General features: G+C 38.5%; 1 protein-coding gene across 2 annotated transcripts in view; it reads right to left on the minus strand.

Moving 5' to 3' along the window:
- Positions 1-15,643, minus strand: part of LOC143297934 (protein boule-like) — a 118,422-nt gene that overhangs the window by 49,297 nt on the left and 53,482 nt on the right. For both annotated transcript variants that reach the window (XM_076610543.1, XM_076610551.1), the window contains exons 6-7: positions 10,133-10,192; positions 8,802-8,820 (exon numbers count right to left, since the gene is read on the minus strand). In XM_076610543.1, the coding sequence (XP_076466658.1) occupies positions 8,802-8,820; positions 10,133-10,192 (79 nt within the window). The remainder of the gene's footprint in view (positions 1-8,801; positions 8,821-10,132; positions 10,193-15,643) is intronic.

Here is a 15,643-nt window from a genome sequence, read left to right on the forward strand (position 1 = left end):
TTCAAACACTTCTCGAGCTTTGTACAAACTTCGAAAACCTTCGCCATAAATATGACAAGCTGAATATTGTTAGCTTATGGTACTCAGAGGAGAAAGAGCTCTCAAGGGAGCTAATTTAATGGTTAGCAGACTGTTTTCTGCAATGCAAAACCCAAAAACAAAAAACTCGTTATCATGACACACTGCACGTCAACACATTGGTGAGCAACAATTCATGACGCACAGCGTACGTCAACAACACAGTCAAGAGGTTAATATGGTTTTATGGGGGGGGGGGGGTCGAATTTGCTTAAGTTTGACAAAGTTGTGAATTTTTTAAGTTGCAAGACCAGTTGGATGACTTCCAATAGCTTCAGCATAATCTGAACGATCGATTCCGAAGATGATTTTGAACGGTTTTAATGATTTTTGCATGAGAATCTTGTAAAAAATCGATCGTACTGAGTGACCTAGATATCAATGGACGAGTTTCGCCGACAATGAGACTGAAGTTGGTCACTTGAATGTGAATCAACTGCCGGATCCCCGAAATCATAACTCATTCAATGGGTGCAATAACCGAGCGGTTTAAGTGTTGAACTTTCAACCTGAGGGTCCTGGGTTTGAATCTCGACAACGGCGCCTGGTGGGTAAAGGGTGGAGATTTTTCCAATCTCCTGGGTCAACGTATATGCAGACCTGCTTGTGCCTGCACCCTCTTCGTCTGTATATGCAAATACAAGATAGAATATGCACATTAAAAATCCTGTAATCCATGTCAGCGTTTGGTGGGTAATGGAAACAAGAACATACCCAGCATGCACACCCCCAAAAACTGAGTATGGCTGCCTACATGGCAGGTTAAAAATGGTCATACACGTAAAAGCCCACTCCTATACATGCGTGTGGACATGGGAGTTGCAGCCCATGAACGAAGAAGTGACTCGATCGCCGGACCTCCAAAATTGTGAATCCATTGCAAGACCGTCGGAATCAACACTGTCCGAGAGTTAGTCACTGATTTCAATTATATCTATTGGCGTTCTGCACCATCTTCCTGATTTTGCTGGTTCAGTGGATTAAATTTCTCTTGTGATGTAGGTTTGTTGTTTGTTTTTGTTTGCTTGCTGTTGTTTTTCTCCGCACCAAGGGAAAATATACCATCCCTCAAAATGAAAAGAAAAAAAAAATCATGTTCATTATTGCAATTCTAGTTTAGAAAGATAAAGAATAAAAACAAGATGCGTTAAAAGACACTGCAGACCAGACAAATACATTCTAAAAATAAACATACTATAATGAAAAGGAAAAAAAAAGTCAAAGTTGACCAAATTTGAGTTTTATTTGTGTGTGTGTAAATTATTTACAAAGCAACATGAGCATGGAAACAAAAATTCTTTTGCAACTTTATAATGTGTAGAATGCAAGGAAAATGAATATGTGCGACAAAGTAGGTAATCATATTCTAATCAATTTTCCAAGTTACCTACTATCAAAAATATCAAGTTATTCCTCATGGCATGGGATTTCATGGGTGATTTGTGCTCAATGACCTGGGTGTAGGAGAGTTATATAATTCATCGGATCACACCTTTCATCCAGTTCCAAAGTACAGACATGCAACTGAACTTAGCCATTATACACCGTACCCACTCAATAGCGGGTTGCAGTGTAACACCTGAACCTGCTCGGTACCGCCAGCTAAACACATGCTTACTATGGGCGCAGCCATTGTTTACATAAATGAAACTCGCGCAAGATTCACAACCTCGTTTTCAGCACTTTCTGCCATACATTTTGTGCTTTTCAGAGTCAGATTTGCTTCAATTTTAACAAAGTTGTGAATTTTTTCAGTTGCAAGACGAGTTGGATGACTGCCAATAGCTTCAGCGTAATCTGAACAATTCTCAAGAAGACTTTGAATCACTTTAAAGATTTTTTCATGAGAATCTTGTAATAATCGATTGAACTGAGTGACCTAGATACTGACTGACCAAGTTTTGCCGACAATCAGAGTGAAGTTGGTCACTTGAATGTGAATCGATCGCTGGACCTCCGAAAACATGAATCAAACGCTGGACCTCCGAAACTGATACCGTGAGTCAGTCAGTCTTGATTTCACTGACATTTATTTGTGTTCTGCATGATCTTTCTGACTGTGCTAGTTCAATGGAATATATTACTGATTTGATTAAGTTTTGCCAAAGTTTTGAAGTTTCAAAGCTGCAAGATGAGTTTGATGACTGTCCATTGTAGTAGTGTAATCTGAATGACTATTCTGAACATGATTTCTGCGTGAGAATTTGGAAGTCGATGGTACCGAGTGACCTAGACATCCACGGACTGAGTTTTACTGATACTGAGAGTGTAATTGGTATTTGAGTGTGAATCGATCACCGGACTTCTGAAATCATAAATCGATCGCCAGATTGTCAGAATCGATACTGTCAGTCGTTGATTGCACTGATACTTATTGGCATTCTGCATGATCTTCCTGATTTTGCTAGTTCAACGGATTATTTTTCATTTTGGAGAAATTACATATGATGTAGGTTTGTTGTTTGTTTTTGTTTGCTGTTGCACTGATACTTGGCATTTTGCACATCTTCCCAATTTTGCTAGTTCAATGGATTATATTTTTCATTATGGAAAAATTACATGTGATGTAGGTTTGTTGTTTCTTTTTGTTTCCTGTTGTTTTTCTCCTGACCATTACAGGAAAACACATCATCACTCAAAATGAAAAGAACATAAAAATCAGCATGTTCATTGTTGGGAAAAAAAATACAATAATTATAATAATTTTTTTTTAAAAGATGTCGAAAAACACTGCAGACCAGATAAACTTATTTCAAAGAAAATCCTACTGTAATTAAAAAATTTTTTTTTAACCATCAAATTTGACACATTTTTTGTGTGTAAATACAAAGCAACATGAGCCTGGAAACAAATATTCTTTTGCAACTTTATTATGTGTAGAATGCAGGAAAAATAAACATGTGCAACAAAAGGTAATTATATTTTTAATCAATGTTTACAATTACCCACTATTGAAAATCACAAGAGTTATTCACCCTGGCATGGAATTTCATGGGTGATTAGTGCTGAGCGACCTACGGGTGAGAGGGTTGTGCATGGTCTTACCAATACAGCATCCATTATTTTTTCAGTCTTTTCTCAAAGAAACTGCAGACACCCGCAAAACATTTAATTTTCAGAAGCACAACAATGCACAAAATCTTTAATTGTTTCTAGAATAATAAGTGCTCTTCTAAAGTGCTGTTCCCTCACAGTATTCATGATGATTCAATATAATAGAGAAACAAGTCTCAAGAAAAACCAAATAATCACAGCGCTCCACAAATTACACATTACAAAAGAGGAGCAACAATCATAAGAAATAGAATTAACCTAGAAAAAACGGTCACCATCCTTGCATCCTAAACAACACACATACACAATGTGCTAGAGATATTGCCTCCACCTTTTCTTCAAATGTGTCCACCTGCTGTGCAATAACATTGCAAGTCTTGTACAAAAAAATAAAGACATCACTCTATCACATCTACCTTATACACACACGTAGATATGCATGCACGCAAACACATACGCCACAAGCACCCACACCCATGGATTGGTCAAAATAGCAGACAGAATCCTTCGGGAATTTATGACAATAAATGCAGTCAAGTCACACACACACACGAACACTATAAAGCATGGACACATACAAAACCATTTGTGCATATATGCAACACTTTTAGGCATACACTCACATGCTGTTCATGTGGTATGCATGAAAGGATGTATATAATAGCACGATATACACACGCTACACAAATGTACAAAACACACAATTACAGTGAACTGAATAAAAAAATTTCCAGTTAAACACTGCTTAAAATAATCTTTTTGTGCCAACTCTCTTGTTTTATATACATGTAGAATAGAACAGAAGAAAGAAAACAAGTTGTGTGATCACAAAGTTGAACAAGAACTATTGAACTTCTTGATGAAAAGTATGTCTGCTATTTTGACCAAGTTCTTGACCGTCTTTCACCGTTAGAAAGAAAATTGTTTACAAAAAAATGACGTGAATCTTACCATTCACATACTAAAAAAATTAACCCCTAGGCTGCCTATATGACGAAATAACTCGTCATCACAAGCATGCATGCTTCGCTGTCACAATGACGAGATAACTCGTCATCGAAATATTCAGACTTTTCTCTGGTTTGCATTCAGTTCGTTGACAAAAATGCTGGTCGCTTTAGCTTGGGGAATCTTTCTGGATTCTATTCATGGCTAGAAACCCCATCTACGTTATGAGGTAGTCCTTTATTTAAATGTTTTGGTTGGGTCACTGTCGCAGTGTTTTGCCTAGCTCCTTTCCTCTCTCGCTCAACAAAATGTTGGACTGACACCGTGCTCAAGACATGCAATCGTGGCAAACTAAACCAACGAAGATTGCTTTCTTTAGCTGATGTTCAGAAAGAATTCAAGCGTAAATTCATAGAAGACAGTGATGAACATTTATAGGACAATAGAAAATAAAGGAAGCAATCAAGAGAGTGGCCAAGATACGACTATCAGTGAGTGATGCTGGCTGCACAACCGTAGCAGACGACACTAACCGAATTATCAGCAGGGTGTGGGCGATTTTCTTGGCACTCAGTCAACGCGGTCTGACGAGAACTGGATAAATTTATCATGTAAGAGGGGTGAAGAGGAGGGGGGTGGAGACTGAGGGGGCATGGCCCCACATCCATATCATCACTTGGAGAAGTCACAATGCACTGTGCATGTCTCTTTAAAAAATAAAATAAAAATAAAAAAATGGTGGTTGTTCTGGTATGATTTTGTGTGTGCAGATATCCATTTGTCTAGAAAATATATTTTAGTGCAAATTACCGGACTAATGTTTGCAATGAACACAAGTTGAAAATGTGACAAAAAAAACAAAACACTGATTTCAAAACAACAGCATGTCACTAAAATATATATATAATGGGAAAACAGTAAGTGTTTTGTATTCTTTATTCATTTACCTTTCAGAAAATATATACTTTTATGGGTCTTTCTCAAATAACAAAGAGCACAGAATTTTTTGAAAATATATACTAGTTTTTTGTAAAGAAACCCTGGCAAATAGATTTCACTTAAATCTTATTTTCCTGGCAGCGAAAGGGTTAATGTAAACTTGGTTCCCGTCCGTTTTTAAATCATTCTACTTATTCTCATCATCATTCAAAACACCCCTTTCAATTACTGTGATCGAACTTGCTTCCCCCCCCCCCCCCCCCCCCCCCCTTGTTATTTTGGAAAAGGCAACTTTAACAACCATTTCACGTGACAGAATTTAATATTTGGTCTTTCTGTGCAAAACCGTTGAGCTCTGCAACAAGACTTATAAAAAGCTGGGCATTTAAAACCATTGATCTACATTTAGATCTAGTTAGACTTGTAGCATGAAACTCGTCCAAACCAAATGGGGTCCCCACTTTTCTGTCAGACATTGCAGCTCAAATGCTTTCAGATCACATTGTATGTCATTTTAAAGAGGAAAAACTATAGCGGGGGGTTCAACTGAAAAGATCTATTTTGTCCGGAAAGTGCAGTATAGCATCAAAACATAAGGTAAATTTTGGGCCATGTTTTCTACAAATTGAACAAATCGTATTAAGATGTAAATTAGCCCACATAAAAGCAGAGAACACGATCTTTTATTTCATAGGTCAATTGTACTAATTGGTTTAGAGTAGAAATATCTACACCTATTTTTGTTACCAACCTTCATTTAGACCAGAAGCAGACGTTGGTAACTTTAGCTAAACTGCCATTTGGAAAGCAAAGGGTATCCCACTTCAGTAATTATGAATCTAGTAATTAACACACACACACACACAAAGACTGAGGAAAGAACAAATGTTTAATTTTCTGATATATTTTTCTTCAAACTCCATGTATCCAGTATTGCACTTGCTACGGCAAAGTAAAAAAAGTGATAAAAATGCTCTGTAAACCACTGTTATTTTAGAGGATCAAGTTTGGACTGGAAAAAAAAGCAATTTTAACAAATCGATGTCATTTGTCTTAATGTGTGTGTATGTGCGTGTGTATGTTTTATTATACAGTCCAGCCAACCACACAGGGCCGTATTGGGACCGTCAAACCATACAAAGGTTACCTGCATACTCTCACATCTACAACAAAGAGGATTAAAAAAGAAAAAAAAATCTAAATCAACAAACCCATAAAACACAGTTCATGACACATTATTCTAACCACTGAGCTCTGAAAGGCAAACAAGACTAGGCCATGCTGATGGCATCAGCCCTTCCACAGAATTTATCATCCCAAGATTACACAAAATCGAAGGGAAAAAACGGCAGGGGGGCAGGGGGGAATTCGTACTTCGAAGCCAAACAAATAATACATGTAAAGGTCGTCTATGCAAACAACACTGCAGAATGGACAGATTGTGCCCACCCCAGTGAGCGAAACAGCAAAGACAGTACATCACAGACTGCAGAAACGAGAAAAATGTGTTGAGGCTCGCCTGAAAAAAGAAAGGGGAATGGACTGGGAAAGCAGAAAAAGGAGACGTCTAAAGAGAAAAAAGGCAGAAATACAGGGAGCAACAGAAAAGAAGAAATCTCTGGCACACAATCTCCAGAAAACAGTTACTTATACTGCAAGACCCTGAACATCCCAGTGTGTGTGTGTTTTAGGCATTCAAATTGGGTATGTGCGAGTTTGAGCAGATGGGGATAGGTAAAACTGACAAAATAAAAATTGAAAGCAAAGGCAGGAACATTGTTAGAGAGAAGGAAGTAGTAGTGAAGGTTTGTACATCTACGTGGTATTTACAAGGAAAGAGGGCTTTCCACACTGCTCTTTGATAAGTGACTATCTACAGACTGCCCCCCTCCACCCACCCCCCACAAACATCCACTTCCATCCCTTCTACCAATTCTATTCTGTCCAAGTAAAACGAGGGGAAGAGGGAGAAGGCACAGACTACGGTGTAAGGAAAGGAGGAAGGTGAGAGTGAGAGCTATTTGGGGCGAGGGGATGTGCATGAAAGGGGAAGGGCGACTGTGGTAGTCCTGTTTCTGGTGATCCCAAGTCCTAAATGGTAAACTAACTGGATCTGGTTGCTTTGTTGACGATTCCAGTGCATTTCCTTTTGAGCAACACACAGGACTTTTGAACATATGAAGCACAGAGGTTGGGGATTAGATGACAAAGAAGAGAGACCTGATTAAGTATGATGGTAAGATAGGCATGAGCGTGTTTGAGTGAGAGAGTAAGAGTGAGAGATGCTAGTGTGACAAGGCAGAGAGACAGACAGGGGGAGGGATAGGGCCCACTGATGTAAACACGGTGTTCAACATTACGATTTCGGACTAATTTTTTTAATTACCAACGTTCATCATGCCGATTTCGGACTGATTTTTAAATCACCAACTGCCTTCCATTCATTCAGCTCCACACATATGGATGCACACACATACACACACGCAAACACAATCTTACAACAGGGTAAAAAGCCCAATGAATGACTGATGTCATGCAATACAGAAATACAGCCATGTTAGAAAGAAGACATTGGTAATAGCGAAATGTACCTAAGTCCAGTGAGAGAGAGACAGGTCGCACCCACATTCATGTTCGTAATGCAGATGAATTTTGATACTTCAGTGATAGACCCCGGATCTAAATAACACATACCCAACAGCAGCCAATTGTACACCCGACACTTATCAGCCTACGCAATTTCGGTGCACAGAAAAGAATTGATGTCAAATGCCACAGAAGTTTTTATTGTGTAAAGTTACAAACAGCCCTTGGGACAAGACAAGAATGGTGATCATGTGCTCACACATTCATGTACATGTATGTGCGTTAATCTGTATATGTGTGTCTGTGCGAGGTGTGATCAGAGGCTATGTGTAAGCGATGATAAAATTGTATATCTATGTGCATCCATGCATGTGTGTGTGTACATCCTGGCTACCAAGATATCTGCACATTGGGCCATGGTTACATAGGTATGCTCTCAGCACAGAAGTAAACTGGTGTGATTTTTGGTGTGTGCGGTTTATCTTTTCAAAGAGCACTGAAATATCCGTTTGATCAAAATGACAGTTAATGACTCCCAGACCTAATTAACCTACTGTTTGCCACAAAGAGTTGATATTATCAACACAGAACTTATAAACAGGCTTCCATTGTCAGGACAGATTAAATCAAGGTTGAGCTTGTTTTCTTACTTCCGAATTTCATTTTCAAATACATCGGCAGCAGCTTCAAACAGCTGTTGTCTGTGACATCGCATCTAAGTCTCACTGCCTTCCCATTTTTCTCCTCGAAATTGGAGTCTCAAGAACAGCCTCTGGGGCTTTTCTGATGAAAGTCACACCCAACTGACTTTTTCCCCCTCCGTTTTTTTTGGGTAAATTATATGAAAAGTGTGTTAACACATAGCTCTCACATCCCTGTACACACAATTACTGTTCTAACACACCTGCAAATCTTTTTTTTACAATAAAAAAAATAATTTTTAAAAATGCATTCGTGTTTGTTTCAACTTAAAAGTGCCAATTTTTTTCTCTCAAAGCGCTGCATAGCAGAAGTGATGTTCAAAATCATATCACGAATTTCTCATTCTTTGAGGCAATCCTTACAATTCTCTTGACACTGGATATAAAATAAAATAAATTTTTGTTTAAAAAGGAGAAGAGAATATGCACACATTTTCATGTCTGCTTTCCAATAATAGTTTACTGTTTTATTTTCATATTCAGTAAGGTACTCACCATATGGCCTGGGCAAGACCTGAAAGCAAAGAAAAAAGGAACATGTTTTCAGAGACACAACACAAAATTGGTTTATCCAGAATTTGTCAATCTGAAACAATTCAAACTGATTTAATCATCCTTTCTGAGAACGAGCAACTTAATGAAAATTTCAAGTTACTTCCAGTGTGTTACTTAACATTCCCCCCCCCCCCAAAAAAAAAAAAAAAAAAAAAAAAAAAAACAAAAAAAAACCACACACTTTTAGGAGGAAATAATGAGAACTCAATGTAAAACTGAACACATTTTGCTCATGCCCATCTCCCCGAACTGATTCAAGGGGGACTTGGGAGAGGGAAGGACGACCTTCACTGCTCACGTGCAATTCTGGCAGACTTAAAAATTAGAACAAAACACGCACAGTGGGGATGTATGGTGGAGTAACCAGAACTTACTGATTTTATCAACCCAGACTGCATTTTTGCTCACCATCTGCAGGGAGTATCAGAACTGGAAGTTCTGTTGGACAAGGAACATTTCCAACTGAAGCAGCTGATGTCAATCAGTATTTCATTGTTTTATGATTATTTCAGCCTTTAGCACGCCATATTTTCCAGCACTGTTTTCTCTGCAACTAGATTATTTTCTATGACTGGCTTTGAGAATGACACTACCTGCATATAAACACCTATAACATTTTTCGAACAACAGCACTGATGGGAAATTTTGTTGTGTGGTTGGGATAAACATTGAAGATCATGAAGAATCAGTGAACATGCTTTTATAGTTCAGTTTTTAAGTGGTTAAAAATGAAATGAAATGAAATGAAATTATAAAGTGTCAAGTGTTCACTGAGTTTTGAACTGCAAGGAGCATGCTTTTTTTCCTTTCTTTCTGCCTTATTCTTGAAGCTGCAGAATTTTATCCAAATTACACCATTTGCTCAAAATGAAAGATCTAGATCTGTAAAAATGCTCAGAGATGCCAACCCGTGTCAAGTGTTTGCAGAAACGATCAGAAAATTTGGTAGGAACACTTTAATTTTGGTTTACACTCCGACTCCAAGCCAAGGCAAAATCCTAACAGTTGGCATCTCTGGATATTTTGGCGGCACTTTCACAATGAAGTTTACACAGACACCTATGGAGTTTATAATCAGATCATGTACACTTCCTTGATAAGATACTTCCTGAATAAACATAGAAAGTGATACAATCTGAGCACTGTAATGCCTATCTGACTTGCGTTTTCTCTCAGATCACAGACATCGTAATTTAGATATTAAACACCCACTTCCTCAAGAAACATACAATATCATACAAAGGGAACACTGTAGTGCGTATGTGACTTACCTGCTTCCTCACAGCTGGACCAATATTCAATTTTCTGTCCTTGAAAATCAGATTGTCAGCCTGGGAGGGAAGAAATTAAATCAACCATTTAATTTCCACACTTGCACAAACAGAACCAAACTTGTAAAATTTCTTCAGCCTAGATAGAAGGGAGGGCATGTATACAATGGAAATAAATACACAATGGAACTAAGTACAAAATCTAGATAACATACAACACTAATCAAATTGATAATGTGTAACATGGATTAACATGCTGTCTTTTGTCAGGTACAATTCAGAACAATGTCATCAATATAGAACAATATCTTAGGTACAATTCAAAACAATGTCATTAACAAATATAAAACAAAATCTTAACTATTCACAAATTTGCAAAATAACTATCATGATAGTGCCATTGTGTATCTCCTCGACAGTTCCTTAGTTACCAGTCGGCAGGTTTCACAGTATTCCACTTGTAAGATAATTTCAGATTTGAAACTATGCTGCATGCATATTTCTGAAAATATATTATTTTCAATACAAAGAAACAATGAAACTTCATACAATAAAGACACGTTCAGCATATTCTGAACGACTCCTTCGGTCTTGACTCATTTTTTCACATTTGTATGCTGGTCAAAAGTATTTGAGGACGCAACTTCTGTTTTCTTGCTGGTTTCATGAGATAAGCATGCGCGCACGCACTCACACACACACATCTGCACACACAGAGCCACATGAACTCAGTGGAGATGTGCCGGCACTTCAGCGCCGATGCTCCACCCGCTCAAAATGATGTGCAGTAGTGTAGGATTCGGCAGATCACAGATTTTTTTTTCATACGCTCAGCAGGTGTTCGACTCCAGGGAAACTAATCCGGCTGTCTTGAAGGATCAGTCTAGGAAAAAAGTTATTTCCCCTTGACTGTTAACCGCATGAAAGACTTTCCCCCCCCAGACTTTTCTGGACTGGGTGAAAGGTCGATCTTTTCATAACCAAAATAGTGAGACAAATGTACTCCCTGCGTGAGACTGTCGAATTTGTGACAGGAGGATGATCAGACATTGAACATGACCTCCTTGACACTGGTGACGAATTCTGCTTATTTTTCTGTTGATGACATTCAGTTAGTACCAGATGATTTTGAAAGTGACGACGAAACTATGCTGACTGACCCCTACGACACTGAGACAGAAATCGACAGTGACACTACTGATGGCCATACTGCAAGACAAGATGACTCGACTGTGGATGAGGAACAAGAGTACTTGTACGAATGGTAAGACCTGACTAACTTCCCACTGGCTACACCTTTCACTCGGACCCCAGGACTCTCATACTTTCCAGACAAGTCCACTCCTTTTCAGTCGAGTGCGTTTACAATTTGATACTTTGCTAATTGATTTCTTGTATAAATAATGTTGATTTTTACCATTTTTAATGAATAATTTGTATAGATTAATGTAAAATTATAATTTTCTGTGTGCACTTACTAAATTGTGTGGGAGTGTGTCTGTGCAATGGGTGTGTCAATGTATTATGCATGGGCATGTCTGTGCGTGTGTTATTTATACGGTCACTCCTGAATTATGCATGTGTATATGCTGTGTAATATTATTGATGTATATTTTGCATTTGTTTTTGTTTTTTTTCTTTTTTGCCCTATTTTTGCAATACATGCAAAAGCTTTTCTTCTTTTTTTTTCTTTTGACAGCACTGTCCATTACAGAAATTCAAAACACTTTACATGCATGAGGAGATCTGCCATAAACAGGAGCAGACATGGGGAGACTGAGGCCAGGCAGTCACTGGAATGCTAACATTCCACCCACCAAGCAGCAGCAGACCAGGAAAACACAGAGGGTGCAAGGCGTGTTACACCAAACACAAAGCACAAGGAGCGTCACGTCAAGAGATGAAAAACTAACTAAATAAATAAATTTAAAAAGCCACCACAATCATGTGCAAACAGTGTAAATTGCCCCTCTATGCTGTTCCATGCTTTGAGGTATTCCACACAGTCAAGGACTACAGCAAATAATGTAGTTGCAGCAGAAATGTGTAAATAGTTTTTTTTAGTGACATAATTTAAAATATTACAAAAAATATTTAGCAGCGATTAATGAGAAAACTTTTTAAATGTAAAAAAAATATGGTAAACTTTCTAGTGATATATAATTTGTATGTCTGTCACTGTGTGAAAGTGTGTCGAATTTTTCAAATATGCCTGTATTAAAACTACATGCACTATTTAACTACGTCTCCATAGAGTTAAGGGTGGAAAGCCTAGGGAGTGACTTCAGGCCAGAACAAAGCCACGCGATAACCTAGAGAACAGCATAGTGATCTGTATGGACATCCTAATTACAGACCAGTTGCGCAGGCATTTGAACAAAACAGATTATTTCATGCATGTACTCAAGATGATTCTTTGGTAATACAGCTTTAGACACCAGATCTTAATGATTTTTACTAACTGTGAATGTGTACTGCTGCATCATCCATAGTTTTATTTCATCATATAGTTTTATTTCACTGCATTTGCTACAGCGATTGTTGTGAAAAGTGACACGATATATGTCTATCTCTGTTTATGAGCGCACAAAACTGTGCACATGCAACTACAGACGTGTGACAGTGTGTATGAGTGATAGTAACGCAAGCGTTTGTGTTTGGTATCCATGTTTGTGTATGTCAATGCCTCGTGTGCACACGCCATCTGTCAATCGTGTATGTGAATGAGTGATTGTAATTGGTGCATGCATCTGTGCCTTTTTCTGCCAATCTATCTGTATGTGTTGTCCGTACGTCAATGTGTGAATGTGTGCGTGTCCCTGCATGTGCACATGCGCCAACCAGTATTGTGACAGTGTGTATGTGAGTGATGGCAATGAATGCAGTCATGCAAGTATCAATTGTGTGTGTGTGCATGCAACTGCCAATATGTGAATGTGACTGTGGGAATGTGAGCAATTGTAACGTGTGCACCAATGCCTTTGTGTCGATCTGTGTGTATGTTGCGTCTGTGTGTCAATGTGTGTGTGCAATGTGAGTGATGGTTAAGTGTGTGCATGTTTGTGCGTGTGCACGTGTATGAGTGTGCACATGCACGTCTGCCTGTATGTGACAGTATGTATATAATGGTAACGTGTGTGTCGATGTGTTTGAGCACGTTTTCCAGGAGTGAACAGGGTTTTGCTGGTGTTTGTTATTCAAAGGGAAATCTCAGTTTGATCAAAGCAACGCAATCTGTATTTGAGATCCTTGGATCAACACAGCACAGATATCTTAAACGCATTTTCCTTATTGGGAGGGATGCAGTAATTTTGACGCTGGTTATATCGGAAGTGTCTCACTTTGAATTGTATTTCACTTCTGTTCATCTGATCATTAACTCTTCTAATGCTTGAGCCTATTCTGCCCAGATAGCAGCCAAGGTCATGGCCCGACACATCTACTGAACGCAGTTCATACCACAGACTCATGCAATGTCAATTTCATCTCATTTTGTCTTTCCTTCTTCGCTCATGGGCTGAAACTCCCACATTCACTTGTATGCACACGAGTGGGCTTTTACATGTATGACAGTTTTTACCCTGCCATGTAGGCAGCTATACTGTTTATGAGGGGGGGTGTGGGGGGGGGGGGGCGCCTGCATGCTGGTTATGTTCTTTCCATTACCACCGAACGCCGACATGGATTACAGGATCTTTAAAGTGCATATTTGATCTTCTACTTGCGTATACACACAAAGGGGGTTCAGGCACAAGCAGGTCTGCACATGTTGACCGGAGATTGGAAAAAATCTCCACCCTTAACCCACCAGGCGCCGTTACCAAGATTCAAACCCAGGACCCTCAGATTGAAAGTCAAATGCTTTAACCACTCGGCTATTGCACCCATCACTTTATTTGTCAAATTTGAAGTCTTTCATTTTAGATGTCATGAACTGAGGTGCGTAATGAGGCAGCAGCAGCCAGTGCAACTGACATGTCGGCACCAGTCAAAAGAAACTTCAAGTTGGTACACTTGGAAGTTTTCCAATTATTATGCAAGACACGCTGTAAAAATCAGTTTCTGACAAACCTGCATTCTTCTTTTCTGGTACATATTCAGATACACATGTATGGTAGGCATGTCTGCATTCTTCAATCAGCGTTGGTAGGAATGTCTGCATTCTTCAATCAGTGTAAACATTTGGGTTTTTTTTGGGGGGGGGGGGGGGGGGGCTTCATTTCAAATTCCTTGACTTTTCCATGATTTCAAGCATAATGAAAGTCCACGACTTTCCAGTGCTGGAAAATTACATTTTCCAATGCCATGACTTTCCATGATGTCCATGACCCATGGGGACCCTGCTGATACACTTGAAAATAGAATTCCATTTCTTTTGATCAAATTTTTTTTTTTTTTTTTAAACAAAATAAATCAGTCACATTTCTAACTTTTCCAACTTCAACAAATCTCAATGTATCTCTAAACGAGTTCATGATTACAACACAGAAGACTAATGGTAATCTATTTTTAGGGTTGTTTTCTTTCTTTCTTTGACAACAAATGAATCAATGAAATTAATGTGTACATTGCAAAGTTGATCCAAACGTTTTTTGTTCAGTCAAGAAAAGCAAATTTTTGTGAAAAAATAAATAAATAAATAAAATAAATAAATAAAATAAAAATTATTGGTATGTGCTAGCCTGTGCTTGACAATCTTAGCTACATCAGATACATACTTCACTAATATCCAAACAACAGTAATAAGTTCTCAGTCCAACCAGAATGGGAATGGCTTAAATGAAAACTTTTCGTCCTTTGCTCCCCCACAGAAAAATATTCAAAGTATATAAATCTGTGCAATGTATGGCTATCACCTTTCTGTTTTAAAAGATTTTTAACATATGTTCCTCCCTCTACCTTTGTCAAGACACATTCAACAGAAACACACAACACACACATATACATGAATATACATACACGTACCTCATGCACACATACACACGCAATAAATCGCATGCTGATCCACTCCAACTGCTTCACCTCAACAGTTTCCACCTCCATGACAACAAATACACATTCCCATTTGATGGCACAGAAACAGACATGTTCATCACATCCGACGATTCATGTGATGTCGGTAACCCGTTACATTAATAATGGAAACCAAAACGTGTAACGAATTCACTGGTGATCCCACTGATCTTAGGATACTCTAACATCATGACAGCTCATCAATGCAAATAAGTGGAAATGACAAACACTTCTCAGTTTGAACCAGGTCTGTTTCAGCTTTGACCCTTATTACACAAGAGCACCCGCTAGCTCTCGCTAAAAATTCAGTGTCGAACACAAATCAGCTGGTAGCACCTGCTAAACATGTACGCAGCCATTGTTGTCTACAAAAACAAGACTCTCACGAGATTCACAGCCTCATTTTCAGCGCTTCCTGCCATGCATTTTGCACTTTTCTGAGTCTGATTTGCTCAAGATTTGCCAGTTCTGAATTTTTAAAGTTGCGAAATGAGTTGA

This window comes from Babylonia areolata, chromosome 2, assembly GCF_041734735.1.
Source record: "Babylonia areolata isolate BAREFJ2019XMU chromosome 2, ASM4173473v1, whole genome shotgun sequence".
NCBI lineage: Eukaryota > Metazoa > Mollusca > Gastropoda > Neogastropoda > Buccinidae > Babylonia > Babylonia areolata.